This window comes from Odocoileus virginianus, chromosome 23 (genome assembly GCF_023699985.2).
Source record: "Odocoileus virginianus isolate 20LAN1187 ecotype Illinois chromosome 23, Ovbor_1.2, whole genome shotgun sequence".
Classification (NCBI taxonomy): domain Eukaryota; kingdom Metazoa; phylum Chordata; class Mammalia; order Artiodactyla; family Cervidae; genus Odocoileus; species Odocoileus virginianus.
In genome coordinates this window covers 40,046,479-40,065,247 of record NC_069696.1, presented here as the reverse complement: position 1 = coordinate 40,065,247, position 18,769 = coordinate 40,046,479, and the positions used below count along the sequence as shown (strand labels likewise).

Genomic DNA, 18,769 nt, shown 5'->3' with positions numbered 1-18,769 from the left:
CGGAAACAAAACTACTATCACAATGTGAAAAAAGGATCATAAAGTAAGACAAAAGTTGAAAAAGGACCTGACTTTATAAACACGTGGCACTTGGGAATTTCTGTTCCCCTCTTTCTTCCAATCCTAACTGTCTTTAACCACCTTGAGAATTTCCCTCGTATTAGATGTAATCTGCAAGCACCTGGTGCCAGAGAAACATGCAAAAACATGATTTTGACTTTTAACGATTCCAAAAAATTTATTTTTAATAAATTTAATAAAAACAAACAAGAAGACTGTGGGGCTGCTGGGGCTGGCAGGCGGCCGGGACCTGGGTTTCGGTTTCTCCTGAAATGGTGGGATTCTCCGCCCCCATCAGGTAACCTGGAGCCAGCCAATCAACATGCACCTAGTAAGAAAAAGGGAACCTATCAGGGGAAAGCAGAAAAGCCCGCGAACGCCCAAGTTTGAAAAAAGCCCGCGAAGGTTTGGGCCAATAAGATTACTTTGCAAACGTAACCAATCGGCTTAAGCCAGCTCCCAACTGCTTATGCGCACCTTATAAATTGGGTAACAGCTTGAGCTCAGCGCTCTCTGACCCCGTACTACTGCGTTGGATGCGCGGCAGGAGCCCTGACTCGAGTCAGCGATAAACTTCCCTTTTTTGCGAGTTGCATTGTCTTGGAAGCCTTCTCTCTTCCCGCTCGGGGATTCGGACATCGGGCATAACAAAGACAAAAGGATAAAAAGATCCAGAGTTAATGAAACAGAGTAGAGGGGAATCTACACACAACAACACAAGGGTGGAGGTTTGTCCCTCCCCCCCAAGCCCCCGCCCTAATTCTGGCATCAGCTTTTAAACTGTAATGCCAGTCTTAATTACCACTTTTTCTCTAATTGGCAAATAAAAGTACAATAAACAGAAGAAACAAGTCATTAAGAATGATTTAGATGCCTTTACTTAGACGTCAGTTTATATGACAGCATTCAGCAGTAACACTGGGAAGTGACAGCATTCCCATTTTACAGATGAGACACAAGAGCGTGAAGATCGGGTGACGTGCTCCAATGACACAGCAGCAATAACAACTGAGCAAGAGCAGAACTGCTGCCAGCACGTGACGCGATAGACAATGAAGCTACAAATGATCAGTTTTGATTTTCACGGATACGGTGATCTGGCTGAGACGGCCGATGATTAAGTGTTTATTTCAGTCAGGAAAAATAACTGACACTTATTTTATTTTAAGTAATAAAAGTCCCGTTTTGATTACTTAACCTCTAAATTAATGGTCAGGAAAAAAAACAGCATATGAGCTAACATGCAAATAAGATAGCACAGACCCTACAGATATGAATTAAGTTGGACACTGTACTACACAGATAGTTCATTATACTAAGAGTATCTAATTAACCTTTCAATTAATGTATCTGGAATGTCTATTCTATGCAGGTCTTATATTACAGATACTGTATATTATCTCATTTAATATCATTAATAATAAAGGATGCTGAAAAAGTGTTTGGGAAGAGGAGCCACAAGCTCACCTTCAGAGAAGGAATAAGAATGCAGTGTTTGAAACCAGCTCAGGAGTTTTATTAAAAGCAGCACATACTTCCAGAACCAAAATGTGGAAAGGGGGCACTACAACTCCTAAAATGTAATTTCTTCATTGCAAAAAGAAGTGAAAGAAAATGCATCTTGGGAGTTACAAGCTCCGTTTCCCTCCCCTCCCCGTTCCCAAGCCAGTATGTGTATTTTACCACATTGATTTTCTACCCCTTCAAGCATACAATTAAAATCTTTTTAAAAAAATGAATGTTTGCTTAAATGGTTTCAACATTTTTTCCCCTAATTTATAAATTTTACAACAACAAAATTCCATATTATGGTTTGAAAAATGATAAAGGATACTTGCTTGAAATTAAATGCCACATTTAAGACAAACAGCATTGAAACATACATACTAAGACAGGCAACTTTCTTATATAACTGGAAGCACTTCTCTCTCAGCATTCGAGCGTCCGACCATCACCTCTATCTAAACATGTTATTCTCACTTCCAAACCCTGATCCTAAGACCTTTTACTTCATTCCTGTACAACCCTATAGTTGCTACCCAACTAGTGCCCAATAGTAATTGATCTTCCTGCTTCTAGTCCCTCTCCAAATTATTCTATCCACAGAATCTAACAGCAAAGCACTCTTTTGAGCAGGTTAAATATTGCTGTACTGGAAAACTTCAGAATTTCTCATTTTCTATAGAATAGTGTACTACTATTCAAGATCTGCCAGGTTTATCCATCAAGCCATTTCTTCCATCCCTGTCTCTCCAGTAATACTGGACCCTTCACTATTCCCCAACCAAACTTTCTTTCCTCCTTTCTTTTCACTAAGCAATGTCTGGCCAGTGCCTACTCTACATAGGTGCAGAGGATACACCAGTGCCTTCATGGAGTTTACATTATGGCTGGAGGAGAAAAGCAATAAACAGACAGACACAGCGAGTCAGATGGTGGTAGGTGCCAGGGAGAAAAACCAGGAAAAAAGACCAGGAAAGGGAATGGGAGATGTTGGATAAGGGAGTAGGGAATTACTATTTATCTAGGATGCTCCTGATAAGGTAACCACTGAGTAGAGATTTCATATAAATAAGAAGTCAAGCAGATACCTGCAGAAAGAGCAAGCCAGTGGGCAAAACCTAAGGCCCGGGGGCAACGGTGTTGTTTGAAATGTTCAAAGAACAGGCAGGAGTACAGAAAAACAGGAGGTCAAAGACAGCCAAGGGAACAAGTCATGTAGGGCATACAGGCCAGTGCAGGGCACTTGACTTTTGTGCTGAGTGAGATATGAAGCCTCCGGAGAGTTCCGCCAGAGGAGCAATATAATGTGACATATGAAAAGCTCACTCTGGCTGCTATGTTGAGAACAGACTTCAGAGAAGGGGCTGAAGAAGAAGAGGAGAAGCAGGGAGGCTAGGTAGATAATTATTACAATAATACTTCTTGCCTGGAAAATTCCATGGACAGAGGATCCCTACAGTCCGTGGGGTCGCAGCGGGTTGGACATGACCGAACAGCGGAGCACACACACGCGCGGGGAGCACGGGAGCACGGGGACTCACGAGGAGCCAGCCGTACGGTTTGTTGGTCATTCGTGACACCATGTCTGCTTAAGCCCGTTCTCCATCTCTTGTCTTTATTTAGTTCTCCCAGAATCTACTTAAAGCACATCTCCTTCAAGAAACCTTCCCCAATCAACTCTATCTTCAATGATTAATTTTTCAAGCTCCTGTTGACAACTGCCCAAACCACCTACCAGTGGGCATGTCGTCTCTGCTGCAACATATGGTTGTTTATCAATTAACTTCTCTGTCCCTATTTTGTCCCATTATCCTTGAGAAAGAAAATACTGTATAACTCTCAGTATCCTCATTTTGCTGCATAAAACAGATATTCAATAAATGTCCACTAATAATCAAACTGCATCACCCAGAAACTACTATCCCTCAAAAGAAATGATCACAGACCCACTTTGTCCTTTCACTGCCAAAGTCAAAGAGAGGCCTGACACAGCTCTGCTATCACCAGGCCACATAACATCTGGAGCTTCAGTCTGCGAGAGTGGCTGACTTACCCACAACGAGATTCTCTGGACTAGTGGTTCTCAAAGAGTGGCCTCTGGCCCAGCAGCAGCAGCAGCATCACCTGGGAATTTATTAGAAATGTAAATTCCCAGGTCCACTCAGATCTCAGGAATCTAAAACTCTGGAAGTGGGCCCAGCAATCTGTGCATTCTGATGCACCATAAAGTTTGAGAATTACTGCTCTGGCTTGAAGGTTTAAGTAATTACCCTGTTTTTCCACAAGGTTTCTGGAACGATTCCATCCTGGCTCACATCCTCACTCACCTCGACCATCATAGAAGCCCAAGCCTTCCAGATGGCTCATCCTGGGCAACCCTATACAGTCCCTTCTCTGATCCCAGCTCCTGCCCTCCCTGCCCTCCCGAGCCCTCGCGGTCATGAGTGAGTAAACTCTTCTCTGCGATGTTCCTGTCACCCTTCCGCTCCAAAGGAAGCCTGACTGCTCGCGAGAACACTGCTGCTTCTTCAGTAGAAGCTTTCCTTTCCTCAGGCCGGGCAAGCATCCTCCATCCCCCGCACTGCCATCTAGTGCTGAACCTCACAGGTATCTTCCTAGCTTCTTCCCAAGCCCACTTCCGCTCTCTGTCCAAACTGCAGACCCTCTGAAACAAGTATCACCCACCCATCTCCTCAAGTCTTAACACAGGGCTCCCTCTCTTCATCTCCTTTAATACTTTTATAATTCTTAATGACCTCAAAATCCACAAAGATTATTCATTAACTACTCTAGCCACCGAGCTGTTGCTGTTATTGTTCTAATGTGTATTTTTTTTTCACAACTTCACTGAAGCCACTGACCTCACACCATATCCCAGCACTGCCATGTCATTCCCAATAACTGCACCAACATCTCAAGCATTTCAAGCCTTCTCCTCTCATACCATGCCTGAGTTTTCCCACGCCAGCATTTCTCCAGCCTCCTTTGGATCTCTAATCTACGAGTAGATCCTATCACTTTTTCACCAGTCCTACTCTTCTCCTCATGTTAATTCCCTCTCAAGCCAGTTTAGATTTTAGGGTCCAACACTATACATAATGTTTTTCAAAATGTCTTAACTCCCTTGCCCCTTTTTCCCTTAGTCTAACTTAACTAGTAAAATCTCAATTCCTGGTTAAGTCCAACTGTTTACTTAACCCTCTCTTGCATCTAAAAGATTGCCAGCACTCACTCAAGTTTATGACCACAGATTTTAAGCAGCCTGCACCTCTCCAGTAAGTTCACTTCCCAGTTTTGGGGTGACGACTACCATTTCACAACCTGTCCTCTCTCCTCAAACCAGCAACACTTCTCCACTCCCTGCTCTAACACTTTCAGCTATGTTCATCTTACAGGTTAGAAAGAAAGCAGACTGGCACAGAAAACTCTCTCTTCTGCCTGAAGCCAATGCCACCAGCCTACATGGCTCTAAACCCATACACTGGTCCCTCCTTCATATTAAGAAAGAAGCCTGCTTCTGGCCAATCCCTCTTCCGTGTGTGGGTTATAACAGACTTTGTTCCTGCAATCAGCCTCTTTCTTTTCAGTTCTCTCAATTCTTCCCCTACTGGATCTTTCCTACTGATGTAAGACATGCCTTCACATCACCTATCTTTTCAAAACAGTCCTTTGAACACACACAAACAAGCTGTCCCAATTCTTTGTTCCACCCTACAACTATACAATATTTCACTGCCTCAACATCTTCACCTAGGGACTTCCCTGGTGGTCCAGTGGTCAAGAATTCACCTGCCGATGCAGGGGACAAGCATTTGGTCCCTGGTCTGGGACGATCCCACATGTTTTGAGGCAGCTAAGCCCGTGTGCCACAATGACAGAACCCAGGTGCTGCAACTAGCAAAGGCCACATACCCTAGAGCCTGGGCTCGGCAACCAGAGAAGCCACCGAAATGAGAAGCCCCATACCACAATGAAGACCCAGCACGGCCAAAATAAATAAACGAAGAAACAAAAAATGAAACATCTTCACCTACCAATTAACAATCCCAGTTGGCTTTTCAATCCCCATCATTCCAATTCAAACAGCTCTTACCGAGCTCACCAATGACTACCATCCAACAAACTTGGCCTACCAAGACCAATGACCCATTATTTGCTCCTGAGTAATAAAAACCCAAAAAGCCCTCCCCAGAGTCTGTGGTGTCGCATACTTGCCTTGTTTCCCCACGACCTTACCCAATTTCCAGTATTCTCTGACCTCTAGTGACTTCCTCAGGACTTCAGCCTCAGCCTTACCCTCCAGTTACATTTTCTCCCAAGGCTTTAAATACGTACTGATAAATTTTGACCTTATGCTTTCAACTCACATCTCTCTTCTGAGCTCCAGACTCATATGAAATTGCCACTGAATTTCTCCACTTGGATATCTACTACACATTGCAGACTAAACAAGACCAAACCATAAATATTGTTTTGTTTTTTCCTCTGTGTACTCTCTTATTGATACAAGGAAAAGCCCCTTCCATCCTAATTCCTTCAACCCCAAAGTTGAATAACCCAGATTCCTCTTTCATTTCACCCACACACAAACCATCTTTAATCTTATCAAATTGCCCTCCCAAGTCTAAGCCATCACCTCTTGCTTCTTGACCTCCCTTATCACTTTTCCTAAAGAAAATCAACTCTCCTGCTGAAAATCTCCCAAAACCTTCCCCCACTTTAACCAGAACAAAATTCTAATCTTTACCATGGGGAATGGTCTGGACCTCACCTACCTCTCCAGTCTTATCTTCCTCCATGCATTTTGTTCCCCCCTTTCTGTCCTTTAAAAGCCCCAAACTCATTCCATCTGAGAACTCTGGATTTGCTATTCCTTCCGCTTATAAAGCTTTTCTCCCATAGTTAGACAGGTTGGTGTCTCGTATCACTCAGGCGTTTCTCACTCTACATAACGCTTTCAGGGTCGAATCACCTTTTCTCTGTAGCACATATTAATTCCAGCATTTATCTTGTTTGCTTACTTGTTTACAACGTTCTTTTTCCAGTTTAAAAACACAGACTCCCTGGGAAAGAACTTCGCCTCCTTCCTGCTCTTTCCTCACCTCTTAGAAAGTGATCAACATACAGCAGTCATCAATAAATGTGTTAACTGCTCGAGTCTCATTAATATAATTCTTTAATTAGCTCCTTACAGTTTCCTGGGCTTTTAAACTATACATCGAACCAATTTCATTCAAAGTGTAAATATAAATTCTGCAACAATAATAGAGGCCTCTTGTTATCTTTCTATATACAAATCTGATCACACTTGATCCTGCCTAAAATCCATCAACAGCTTCTATTAGAACAAACATCTTAAAACTGTTCAGATAATCCAGCTTCTAAAATTTTTTTTGTAATTTTAGCTCTTAGAAAGAACTTCATTGAAATCTGTATGCAAACAAACCAAGAATCCAAACTGCCTATCTTCTCATTAAGTCTTTGTCTATATATATATTCAAAGAACCCACACTTTTAGTTATGTTATAAATAAAATTTTATGTTACTTTTTCACTTGACATACAGTACATATCCTAGCCTCTAAAATTTTAATTTTTCATCCATCACTATCCCACTCATCTCACACATACAATTATATATGGTTCCCAAACATATTTCTGAGATCCCAAAGCTATTTTACCAATCTATCCCTTTTGGAGAAAGCAATGACCCTTTCCACTCCTCACTTACTCTGCTTGTCTATCTCCTCCTCTGTAAAGTCTCTTCTGAACTCCTAGATGCTGTTGGCTCTTCGGTCCTTTATCTGCTTTGTCTCTTGTTAAATAGAAGAGTTCTCCCTACTCCTAAAGCTAATTCCATCTTCTTAAAGCATAAGCTCAATCCTTTCTCCTCCCATATACTCCACTTTTCCTTCTCAAATGAACTTATTCAGTCAGCTTTTAAACACGACCAGGTCTCTTTTATTTAAAATAGAACATAAAACTTTTCCCTACCCCACATACTCTTCAAGCTCCTTCTATATTCCTTTAAGTCAGTGAAGTTTTTCCAACAATTGTCTACACTATTTCTTTCTCCATTTCCTTCTCCCATCCCTCCAATCCCCCACCAAGAACTCCTGAACTGACGCCATTCCCAGACTTCTTCTCATTAGTCCATCAAAAGAACTCCTGCAAAGGTCATCAATGACCTCCATGTTGCTAAGCCCATGGACACACTCCAGTTCTCTCTTCCTGCCACTGTTTCATCTTAGGTTCCTAACGTCCTGGTCCTCCTTCTGAAGAACACGCTCTCTGGAACCTGGCTCCTGGCCTCCCTTGCAGGCTCATCTCTCTACCAGGCGTCAATTTCTCCTCTTGCTCTACTCCTTAGGCCAGTGTCGTCGTAAGCTACTGAGTTTCAACATCATCAAACATTCCCACATCTCCAATTACTAATGCATGAAGACTCCTCACAAATTTATAGTTTAAGCCTCTATTTTTTCCTTGTATTTCCAGACCTGGATAGCCAATTATGTAAGCAGTATTTCCCCTTGAACATCTCTAAGTTACCTAAAAGTACTAAATCCAGAAATCAAACTCATGAGACCCTGCATCTCCAAACACACTTGGCCCTCTTCCACATCATGACACCAGCCTGCTGACTGTACCTGGGGCATTTCTTTCAGGCACGTGCTATCACTACCACTCTCTGTTCCTTGAACCATTACTCAGCCATCACCTAACCTCTCTCTACACTCCTATCCCTCTCTAATCTGTGTAGGTATCATTTCAAGAAAACAAACCTAATTATAAACTCCACTTCAACCTATTCCCAACTCTATTTAAAATCTTTTAATGACTTTACACTGCCAAGCATCTATTCACAGTATCTGGCCTCCAATGTTAACTGAACTGAACTATGTCTATATTTTGTGATAACTCAATTTACTAAGTTCAGTTTTCTCAATGTGTAAACCAATTAGAGTGGCAAAATAGAGATTAGAAAGTGAGCATTTAAAAATTAGCCTGACTACAACCTGAATAACAACCTGAATTGCTATTATTATCATTATCTTATATTTGCTTAGTACAAAATAACTTCCAAAAATAGATTATTTCAATAATCTGTTAGGTATTAGTTGTCCCATTTTAAAGATTAGAAAACCAGTGCTGGAAAGGTTACACATTGCAAATGCTGCTACTATTTCTCTGTTGTATGATAAAACTTTCACTTACTGACTAGTTTGTTTCTAAAATGGCTACATGTGCTTTTCTAAGATTACTCCATTAACGTTCTCAAGATCTATCACATCCTTCTCACAACCTGGAAAATCAAGATACATACAATTAATAACTTGTCTCAAGTAGTTAATGGAAATGGAAACAGAATTTAGGCTACCTTATTTTCATTTCCCTACTCCAGCCTATATCAGGCTGAAGGGTAGCAGTGATAAACCGGATACTACTGAACAAACAGTGTCAGACTTTTTTTGAAACAGTGACAGATTTTATTTTCTTGGGCTCCAACATCACTGCAGATGGTGACTGCAGCCATGAAATTAAAAAACGCTTGCTCCTTGGAAAAGCTATGACCGACCTAGACAGCATATTAAAAAGCATTACTTTGCTGAAAAAGGTCCCTATAGTCAAAGCTGTGGTTTTTCCAGCAGTCATGTATGGATGTGAGAGTTGGACTGTAAAGAAAGCTGAGCTCCGAAGAATTGATGCTTTTGAACTGTGGTGTTGAAGAAGACTCTTGCAAGTCCCGTGGACTGCAAGGAGACCAAACCAGTCCATCCTAAAGGAAATCAGTCCTGAATATTCATTGGAAGGACTGACGCTGAAGCTGAAGCTGAAGCTCCCAATACTTTGGCCACCTGATGCGACGAACTGACTCAGTGGAAAAGACCCTGATGCTGGGAAAGACTGAAGGCAGGAGGAGAAGGGGACGACAGAGGATGAGGATGAGATGGTTGGATGGCATCACCGACTTGATGGGCATGAGTTTGAGCAAGCTCCGGGAGTTGGTGATGGACAGGGAAGCCTGGCATGCTGCAGTCCATGGGGTTGCAACGAGACAGACACGACTGAGTGACTGAACTGAACTGACTGAACAAATAAAAGATGGTACTTGCAGTGTAGGAAGCTCTGAGGCCAAACAGATCAGGGTTCAAGTCCTAGCTCTGGCAATTCTAAACTGTGTGACTTTTGCAAATTACTGAAATTTCTACTTCCTCCTCTGTAAAATGAAGATAACAACTAATTCTCACATGAGTGGAGAAATAAGTGAGGTATATGCTTACTATATATGCTATTACTCAAAAAAAAAGTTTAAACAAGATAAAAGTTAGCTTATCCCTTCCAAAAAAATAAGAACCATAGAGTTAAAAAAATAAAGTTATGAAAGTGAGTTTCCAGCTTTGCCATTTACTGTCGTGTACTCTTGGTCTCTTCCCTCTTCTGTACAACAGAGATACTGATTCTGGACCCTGCTGTGACGATGAAATAAGATGACATATAAAAGTACTTTCTTAATTGAACAGCACCATGCAAAAATCATTATTATCTGTGTACACATACTGACTACCACTGTGTTATAAATTCTTTAAGGGCATGAGACTCTTTAATCATCTTTGTATTTGTAACAGCTTGTAACATAGTCCTCTGCCCCCCTAAAAGCATTCATTATATGCTAGCTGAACTGATTTATCGAGAAGATAGGATTGAACTACGACAAAGCAATAGTTCAAAATGAAATCCAGAAGTTCATCCACATGGAATGCGAGTAAAAGAGAGTCTGACACCAGTCTAGCTAAGATCATCTCAGACAGGGAGAGTATATCGTGACTTCTGGGAATTTAAATACGTGGTCCACAATTTTGTTTCCTGGACTTACACTGTACACTTATTAAACAAGTAAGCTCCCTCAGCACAGGAATCACGTGTCTCCCTCTCTCTTCGCTGCCTCTGCCCCTACTCTCTCTGCTGCCCTCCCTGTTTTGGACACCTGAAGAGAAGATGGGGAGAATAAATGACACAGTAAGTGCCCAGCAGTACTGCACCCTTTCAAAAACAAGTTTAGAAAAAGTAATAAGGACGTTCTCCATCCAGAGGCAACTGTGAGGACAGTTTTCTAGTCACAAGTACTTAAAAAACTGATTAATGGGAGACATTAACATAAAACTAATTTGTGTTTATCAAAGTTCTCCCTGCATGCATTCAAAGGCATTCTTTACATGCTAGAGAAAATGCTATGGAGTAATGAGTGGTCTGCTGAATGTTCAAAGCAAAAAACCTGGCTCACACTGGCTATTCACTGAGCATCTACTCTGTGCCATACATCATGTGAAGCACGTTTCATAGCTTATTTCAAATCTTTACAGTAATCCTGTATGACAGGCATTATTTTCCCTGTGGACAAATGAAGAAACTGAGGTTCAGAGATCTTAAGTAACTTGTTCATGGTCATACAACTGGGAGTGAGAGGTGGAATTTAGACCTAGTAAAGTCTTTAAAAGCAATATTCTTTGTGCCATATCATGCTGACCCCAATGACAGCAATTTCACTATAAAGAAGGGTGACTGACAGGAAGGCAGGGAGGAGATCTGACAAAAAGACATGTATAGAACAGAAGACAGAGTTTTATCTCAGAGTTTTAGATGCACAGGAGCAAATAAATGAGTGATGTCCAACTGCACAACCCAAAATGCTAGTATGAGCTTTCCCTATTACTCTTCAGGTCTACATGTTCTAAGAGTGTCCACACCACTCAGAGGTACTGACAACCAAACACAGTTCAGCAATTTTTCTAGAATGCTTAGAACAGTGCCTTTAAGCCATTGCCAGTACCAAACCAGGGATGTGATTAGGGTGACATATTTCATATCTCTCTTATGCTTTCCAGACACTAAACTTTCTCGCACAATGGAGTGTCTCCCTGGAACATCTGTAAAATATCTAATTCTTTAGAATTAGAAGGATACCTTACAGATGTGGAAACTGAGGTCAGAAGACTTCAATGCCGGCCCAGTGTCCCGTAGCTGGAGGCTGGCCGGGACACAATTCCGACCCCCCATGCCTCGTCCAGGAAGTCCTCTCCGCAGCGGCCCCTCAGGGCCCCCCAGGAATCACGTGACCGCCTGGGTTCCTCTTCCAAGGAAACGACCTGGATGTCATACAGCTACGGCTCCTCCTGGACATCTTCCTGGAATCTGACAGGGTGTGAGGCGCTGGGCAAGAAGATGTGATCATAAAGAGACGTGACACGCTTTCCCCTCTATACAGTGCTATCCCACCTTTCAGGTGTCATGGCACACACAGAAAATGGTAGTATTTTTATGGCACAAAGTGGCAAACTAGAGTGCACAAAGATCAGGTGATCGGGGGATCCTGAGTCCCTCCTGGCTGCTCCCGGGGTAGAGGGGAACAGTTATCTTGGTGTACATGTATCTCAATCCCGCATGTGGTACTCTGGATGAAAAGTCCTGTTCTGGGGCTAAATAAAGGGGATTGAGACAAATTTACAAATAAGTGTAATATAAGCACAAAGGAAATAATTAAGGAGACTGTCACTGTCTGCTTTCATCAAACATGAACTGAGTGAAAATAAGACTAATTCAACTTGCTTCCTTTCATAATTCCTCTTCCAAACAAATCAAGACAGATAACCAATCCTCTGGCCAACAGAGAGTCATCATTCCGACTAACAAGGCTGCAAAGATCCTGGACACAGACTCCTCGTTCACAGAGATGAGAACTACTTCAAGGACATAAGTGTGCCAGAAAAGTTTCTTGACTTCCTCGAAACACCACAAAAATAAATCAACAGAGGGAAGGAAATTAGATTTTAAGGTCATATTCAAATATGAAGGGGAAAGCAAGAAAAGCAATCCTTACACACACACACACGCGCGCACGTGCACACGCGCACACATACACACAGCCCTTTCTGACCAAGCTCCATCGCCATAAACCTAGTTAAAATTCTGCCATCTGATATTTATAATTTAGTCTGCCTGAGCCAAGTGGGTTTCTGCAATTCCAGACATCTAGGATGAAGGGCAAAGGGCAAAGTGAAACTTTCAAAAGCTGGCCAGTAGCCAAGGGCATCACATCTAGGAGGCTCCCTTAGCAACACACAACAACTCTCTGCTCAAGAGAAGACACCGCCATCTTTGCAAGGGATTATGGATGTTCTTGCTTTCACAACTAACAGCAGGAATTTCCCCCCCTTGTATTATTTTCCCAGTCATTCTCCTAAAAGTTATCACATTTCATAATTTAAAAGTCTCTCTAATTTCAGTGCAGTTTCTTCCATCCCAAAGTACAACACGGGAGTTAACAAATTAAAATAACATACGGTACTAAGTTCCTGGCAAATAGAAACTGCTTTGTAACGTTTGGCTATGAATTACTATTCAAGCCACTACAGACCTGGTTCCTAACTATGGGCAAGTCACTCTTTTTGACTTAATTACTTCCCTCATAAAATTTTAATAACAACAGTGACCTACTTAACATCTCTATTGTGAAGGACAATAAAAATTATTAGATAAAAACTTTCAAAGGCTTATTCCTAATTAAGAATCATGCCACCTACTGGCTCTTAATATCTGAAGAGATGCTTTGGCTATCAAGGTCAGTGTCCCCCAAACAGAACACAGGCAGGCCGTGGCCCGCCGGGAAACCTGCAGCTCCTGAGGTGACCGGCCCACTTTTCTGCCCCATGTGCCTTCTCCAAACCTCCCAAGCCCTGGGGATGGCACTGCACTGGGAGCTCAGCCCAAGCGCCTAAGTCAAACAAGGTAAACAACATCCAAAAAAAAAAAAAAAAGCGCAGGCCAATGTCACAATCCCTGAGAGGTTTTAAAACCTTCACACCTGTGAGGAGAAGGGGCTGTGGCAGCCCGAGCGCGCTCCGTGGGGAAGGCCATTTGTGCGGGAGCAGAATCTCACAGCTTTCCACTCCTTATATGTGCAAGTGCAAGCCCTCACCCGCAGCACTCTGTACTCACCCAGAGGTACATCATGTCAGACCCGGCTGCTCAAACTCAGCGGCCAGTTGATCTTGGACTGCAGAAAGGCCCTTCAGTGGACTGGAGGAAAGGAGGTGCCAGAATGGGGGGCCGACGTGCAGGGTGGGGAGAACCCCCCCAAAATCACTTGAGTTTAAAAATCTAAAACGACCGGTCTCCTCCCCCCTCCTCCCTCCTCTCCAGCTGACTGTTCTGTTGTTCTCTCCTCCCTCTCACCCTCCCTCCCTCTCCCTCTCTCTCTCTCTCTCTCTCTCTCTCTCTCTGGGAGTTCCCAGCCCCGTGTGTCTGAACCCGAGTGTACAGCACACTCTCTGTGTATCTGTCTTCAGGGACTCTCTCTGTCATTCTACTTCGAGAAACACAATCATCGCTCACAGAGATTATTGCAAAAGACAGGGATGGGTGGGGTTCCTAACAAACTGCCGGCACTGGTTTCTAGTAGCTGGACAACTAGAATAAGACGGCTTCTTTAAATGTGAATGGAGCAATCAGAAAACCTCTGCCCTCCAAGATCAAGGGGAGTGAGCCCAGGCTGCCCTCTGCCTCAGTTCTTCTGGAGCCCCGTACAGAAGCCGAGCGCAAACACAGAGCCTGCTCAGAGCCTACGTTCCCTCCCTGCTAGGTCAGCCTTATGCCACAATCCTATAATAACCATCAGTCTATCAGTCATAATTCTGAATCTTAGAAGATTTTAAAACATGGGGAAAATTTCAAATAAGCTTCACAAGTTTTTCATCTTTTTTTATTACTACCGCCCTAGTTCAAATGGAGAGCGCCTCTCCTCTTGCAGATTCTTTACCAGGCATGGGGATGGGTCAGGGTACAAAGCCTGGGCTTGATATCTGGTCTATAATTACTGTCACCATGGCCTGGAGCAAGTTATTTAACCTGTCGAGGCCTCTGTTTCCTGAAGCAAAAACCAGGTATAAAACTCCTTTTGGAGTTGCTTAGATCCAGTGATAACACTATGTAATCTGCCTGCCATGTCCCTGGTGGCCATGATTTCTACTTGAGTTCAGTTCAGACATTTACTGAGTTTCTCCGGTATGCCAGGCATATTTTTGGCCACTATGTTCAGTGGTGAACGACAAGTATTATCCAGTCACCTGTCCTGGTGGTTTCTCTACCACAGGCCAATGCTCTCCTTACTTCCCTCCCCATTTTTCCATGTTCAAATCCAAAACCCATCCCAGCTGGAAGTGACATCTCCTCCCAAAGTTTGGTGTCTGTAAAGTGGCATTCACCAACCCTGTCAGTTACTATCACAGGTACTTACCTGTACCTACCAATCTTACCCCTTTTATTCACATTTTTCAGGGTAGAGTTCATCTCTTGTGAGCCATGGCATCTTTGCACAGTACCTTGCACACAGTAGGTGCACAATACATTCTCAGAAGGTTGTGTGTCTTGAGGACTATTTTACACCCTTGACTTCTTAAAAGAAAAACAAAATATAACAAAAACAAGAGGTCTTCCGCCTTTCAGCTGCCTCAGGGCTCTGTTCCCCTCAAACATGTTGAAACAGCTCTCTCCTGCTCATAACATCTCCAAGTACGGTCTGCGAGTCTCACAGTGAAGGCAGGCCCGGTGCAGGTCCTCAGCACCTTCCCCTCCCTGTATAATGCTTCCGGCTGCAGAGACAGCTCCATCTTAGTTTGCTGTGGTGGATTGTCTTTTTCCCTCAGAGTAGAAGTGAAGTCACCTGTTCCCTTCCACACTAAACATGCACCTTTCTCAAGAGAGCTTATACCTTGCCCCTTCTCCCACCTCAGACTCCCACCTGGAGAGGCAGGGCAAGTATTCTTCTCAGCCTCACCCAAATCTTTTCTTTTTCTTTATGCAGAACTTTTTTGCATCTTCTGAAGTCAGGAATACCTCAGTTCCAGTACAAAAGAGAAGAAAGAGCTTCCAAGTCTACAACAGAGATGGTCTTCTCTCTAAAATGGGAAAAGAAATCTCGGCTTTCTATAAACTGCTGCTTGGTGTCTGTTATATAATCAACGTTCATAGGCAACTCTCCGCTCTAGTCTCACAGCACATGCCCTAAATCATAAGTCACCAGACTTTCCTATACTCCATTCTAAACAACTACATTAAAATCACGCTGTGAAGAGATTATAGTCGTTTCAAACTCTTTGAAGACACAAAATTGCAGGGGTCTTCCCTGGTGGCTCAGATGGTAAAGAATCTGCCTGCAACGCAGGAGACTTGGGTTCTATCCCTCAGTCAGGAAGATTCCCCTGGAGGAGGGCATGGCAACCCACTCTAGTACTCTTGCCTGAAGAATCTCATGGACAGGAGATTAGTGGGCTACCCATAGGAGCCTAGCAGGCTACAGTCCATGGGGTCACAAAGAATCAGACACGACTGAGCCACTTTCACTTTCCCTGACGGTCCAATGGTTAGGACTCTGTGGTTTTACTGCTGTGGGTCTGGGTTTGATCCCTGGTCAAGGAACTGAGATCCCACGAGCTTTGCAATGCACCCAAGGGAAAAGAAAAAATTGTTAATACTCATTCTTAATCAAGCATCAAAAACAAATGCAGTAAAATATTACTGTCATTTTATGGTTTTATCTTTCAATCAAGTTTGGGACGGTCTAATGGTACCCCTGTTCTCCTGGAGCAAAGCAGGAGAAAAACACACAGAGAAATGAGATAAGAGAAGATTAAACACGTACAAAACCTGAGAACTACCTCCAAACTCCCACGAGTGGAGTCACTGTAAACTTCTTTGGAACCTTAGGGAATTCATAAACTTCTACTCTGAATGCACGTCTTCCTTTTCCGAGCATAATCTTAATAATCCGATGAACAGTCTGTTCTCTGTGTTTTCTTCACATTAAAAACAAACAAACAAAAACCCTTCAACAGCCCACAGGCAAAAGAAGCGGATCATGCTCCTGCAAGTCCACGTTTTCCTAATCTTAAAAAAAAAAAAAAAGGAAGAAAAGGAAACAAAGAGGTAGGAGAAAACAAAATTCTTTCCAATCAAGTCAAATAAGCTCTGCTTTATCGCTGTGCAGGATTCAGATTAAGAGACACAAACGTGTAACAACTGCACATGACCAAGACCCTCTCAGAAGGATCCCAGTCTCACACACAGGATGAGGACGCACACATGCCTCCTTCTGTCAGGAGAACACTTTATCAGGCTACATAACGGTTCTCTGAAGCTTATCAGCCTCTATATTAGTTTGGAGGAAAGAACGTGTGAATTAAAGCATCAGAGAAGGCACTCTTCTTGGGAGGGCCCACAGAGGAAGTCTGGCATGCTTGCTTCTGGGAAAGAAAAATCACATTATATGGTATAGTAATATGGGTACTGCCAGTAATTCTAACCTGATAATGCATCTTGAATTCCTGCTTCTGAAAGCACTGGATGTTGTAATGTGGAAGAGTCTGGTGGGTAGAAAGGGTTTGAAGCCACATTTCTGACTCTGCCTCAAAGTCTAACAATTAAAGAGGATGTATGTGGTTTTTTTTTTATTAAAAATTTTTTTTTTATTTTATATTGGAGTATAGCCAATTAACAATGTTGTGGTAGTTTCAGGTGGAGAGCAAAGGCACTCAACCATACACATACATGCATCCATTCTCCCCCAACCTCCCCTTCCATCCAAGCTGCCAAATAACACTGAGCAGAGTTCCCTGTGCTACATAGTACAACCTTGTTGGTTATTCATTTTAAATATGAGACTACATGTTTTATGCCAGTATTTCTGTTGGTGTAAAAGGCTGATGCGGGGAAGTGCGTACAGCTGGAGAACCAACACAATTTTGCAAAAATATTCCTGAGAAGTCAGGCACTGAAAATTTTTCTGAAGAAATATGAAGCAACCCTCTCTACATTATACCTACTCCTTTCAGTTCCAGGACCTGCAGAGATAACAGAGAACTCACCACAGCAATGAGCTATAGAAATGGGCCATATGAAGTCCAACTGAATTTGACTCAAAAAATAAAGTTGAAAGAATGGGGCTCTTTTAACCTCATTTCCTCTCAGCTTAAAATAGCAAGGATTCCCACAGGGCAGTTCTCTAATAGAATCTTGCTACTCAAAATGTGACCCACGGCCCAGCATCAGCAGCATCAGTGTCAACTGGGAGCTTCCCAGATGAGGAGACTCTCCAGCGCCATCCGAGCCTCTCAGAGTTAACACCAACATGACGACAAAAGCCACAGCTGGGCCACAAGCACACTCAGGTCTGAGGTGCTGGTCCTCATGCGGTAGCACAGACTCACACAGGACAGGAGAACCGCGGCCGTCACTTTCCAGGGACGGCATCTAAACCACTCTGGAGCACTAACTGGAAAGACTGATCCGCCGCCGCCTGCTGATTTCAACGTAATACCACCTGTTCTGTGCTCAGTCGTGTCCCCCTCTTTGTGACCCCAAGGACAGTAGCCAGGCTCCTCCATGGGATTTCCCAGGCAAAAATACTGGAGTGGGTTGCCATTTCCTTCTCCAGGGGATCTTTCTGACCTGGCATAGAATCTTTGCCTCTTGCATCTCTTGTACTGGCAGGCAGGTTCTTTACCACTGCACCACTGGGGAAGCCCCCATAATGCCACCAACAGCTACTATTTGTAAGAACATACTATGTGCCAGAGCTCTCCCTGCATCATCTCACTGCATCTTCATGCCATCTCTGTAAGGAAGGCCCTACTTTATTTCACACATGGAAGAAAACTGGGGCTTAAAGTGACTGAACACTTGCCCATGGTCTCACAGCCAGCGAATAAAGGTGCCACAAGTTAAACATAAATTTGTAAGACTCCAAGATCAGTCCTATACTACACTTTTTCACTGATAAAATCAAACGAAGACTGCCAAGATCACAGGAAAATTTTCCCTGGATAATACCCTAGTGCTCTATTTCTGCTCATTACCAAGACTTCAAACAATAAAGGACAGAGATAAGGCTTGGAACCCAGTGAACACACACTGTGAGTGAGTTTCCGAAGGCTGTGGCTCTGGTTGAGTGCTGCTGCTACAACAGGTGTCATTACAAGTACGGTTCTGGAAACCTTCTCTCATCGGTTACCTTCTATGATGTTTAGGGAGCTCTAGACGCATATACAGAGAAAAGGGGACATCCCAAAGTTTACCTCTTAGAAAAGTTACCAGCAAATAGATGTGTCAGAGCTCTGACTGCCAGGTTTAGGGAACTCAGAGTGACTGTCCCTAAA

The 18,769-nt window shown here is 43.1% G+C and overlaps 1 protein-coding gene and 1 long non-coding RNA gene across 18 annotated transcripts in view; both read right to left on the bottom strand.

Annotated features, from left to right (window-relative positions):
* RBFOX2 (RNA binding fox-1 homolog 2) overlaps nucleotides 1-18,769 on the bottom strand; it is a 278,293-nt gene that overhangs the window by 142,161 nt on the left and 117,363 nt on the right. Inside the window, exon 1 of one of the 17 annotated variants that reach the window (XM_020883947.2) lies at nucleotides 13,557-13,721. The exons of the other annotated variants lie outside the window; for them this stretch is intronic. Coding sequence (XP_020739606.1) covers nucleotides 13,557-13,571 — 15 coding nt within the window. The 5' untranslated portion in view covers nucleotides 13,572-13,721. Of the gene's footprint in view, nucleotides 1-13,556; nucleotides 13,722-18,769 lie in introns of those variants that run through there. 17 annotated transcript variants of the gene reach the window in all.
* On the bottom strand, nucleotides 212-853 carry LOC139030632 (uncharacterized). The gene is made up of 2 exons (XR_011483026.1): nucleotides 538-853; nucleotides 212-388 (listed from the first exon to the last, which is right to left on the bottom strand). It is a non-coding gene; the product is annotated as an uncharacterized lncRNA (long non-coding RNA).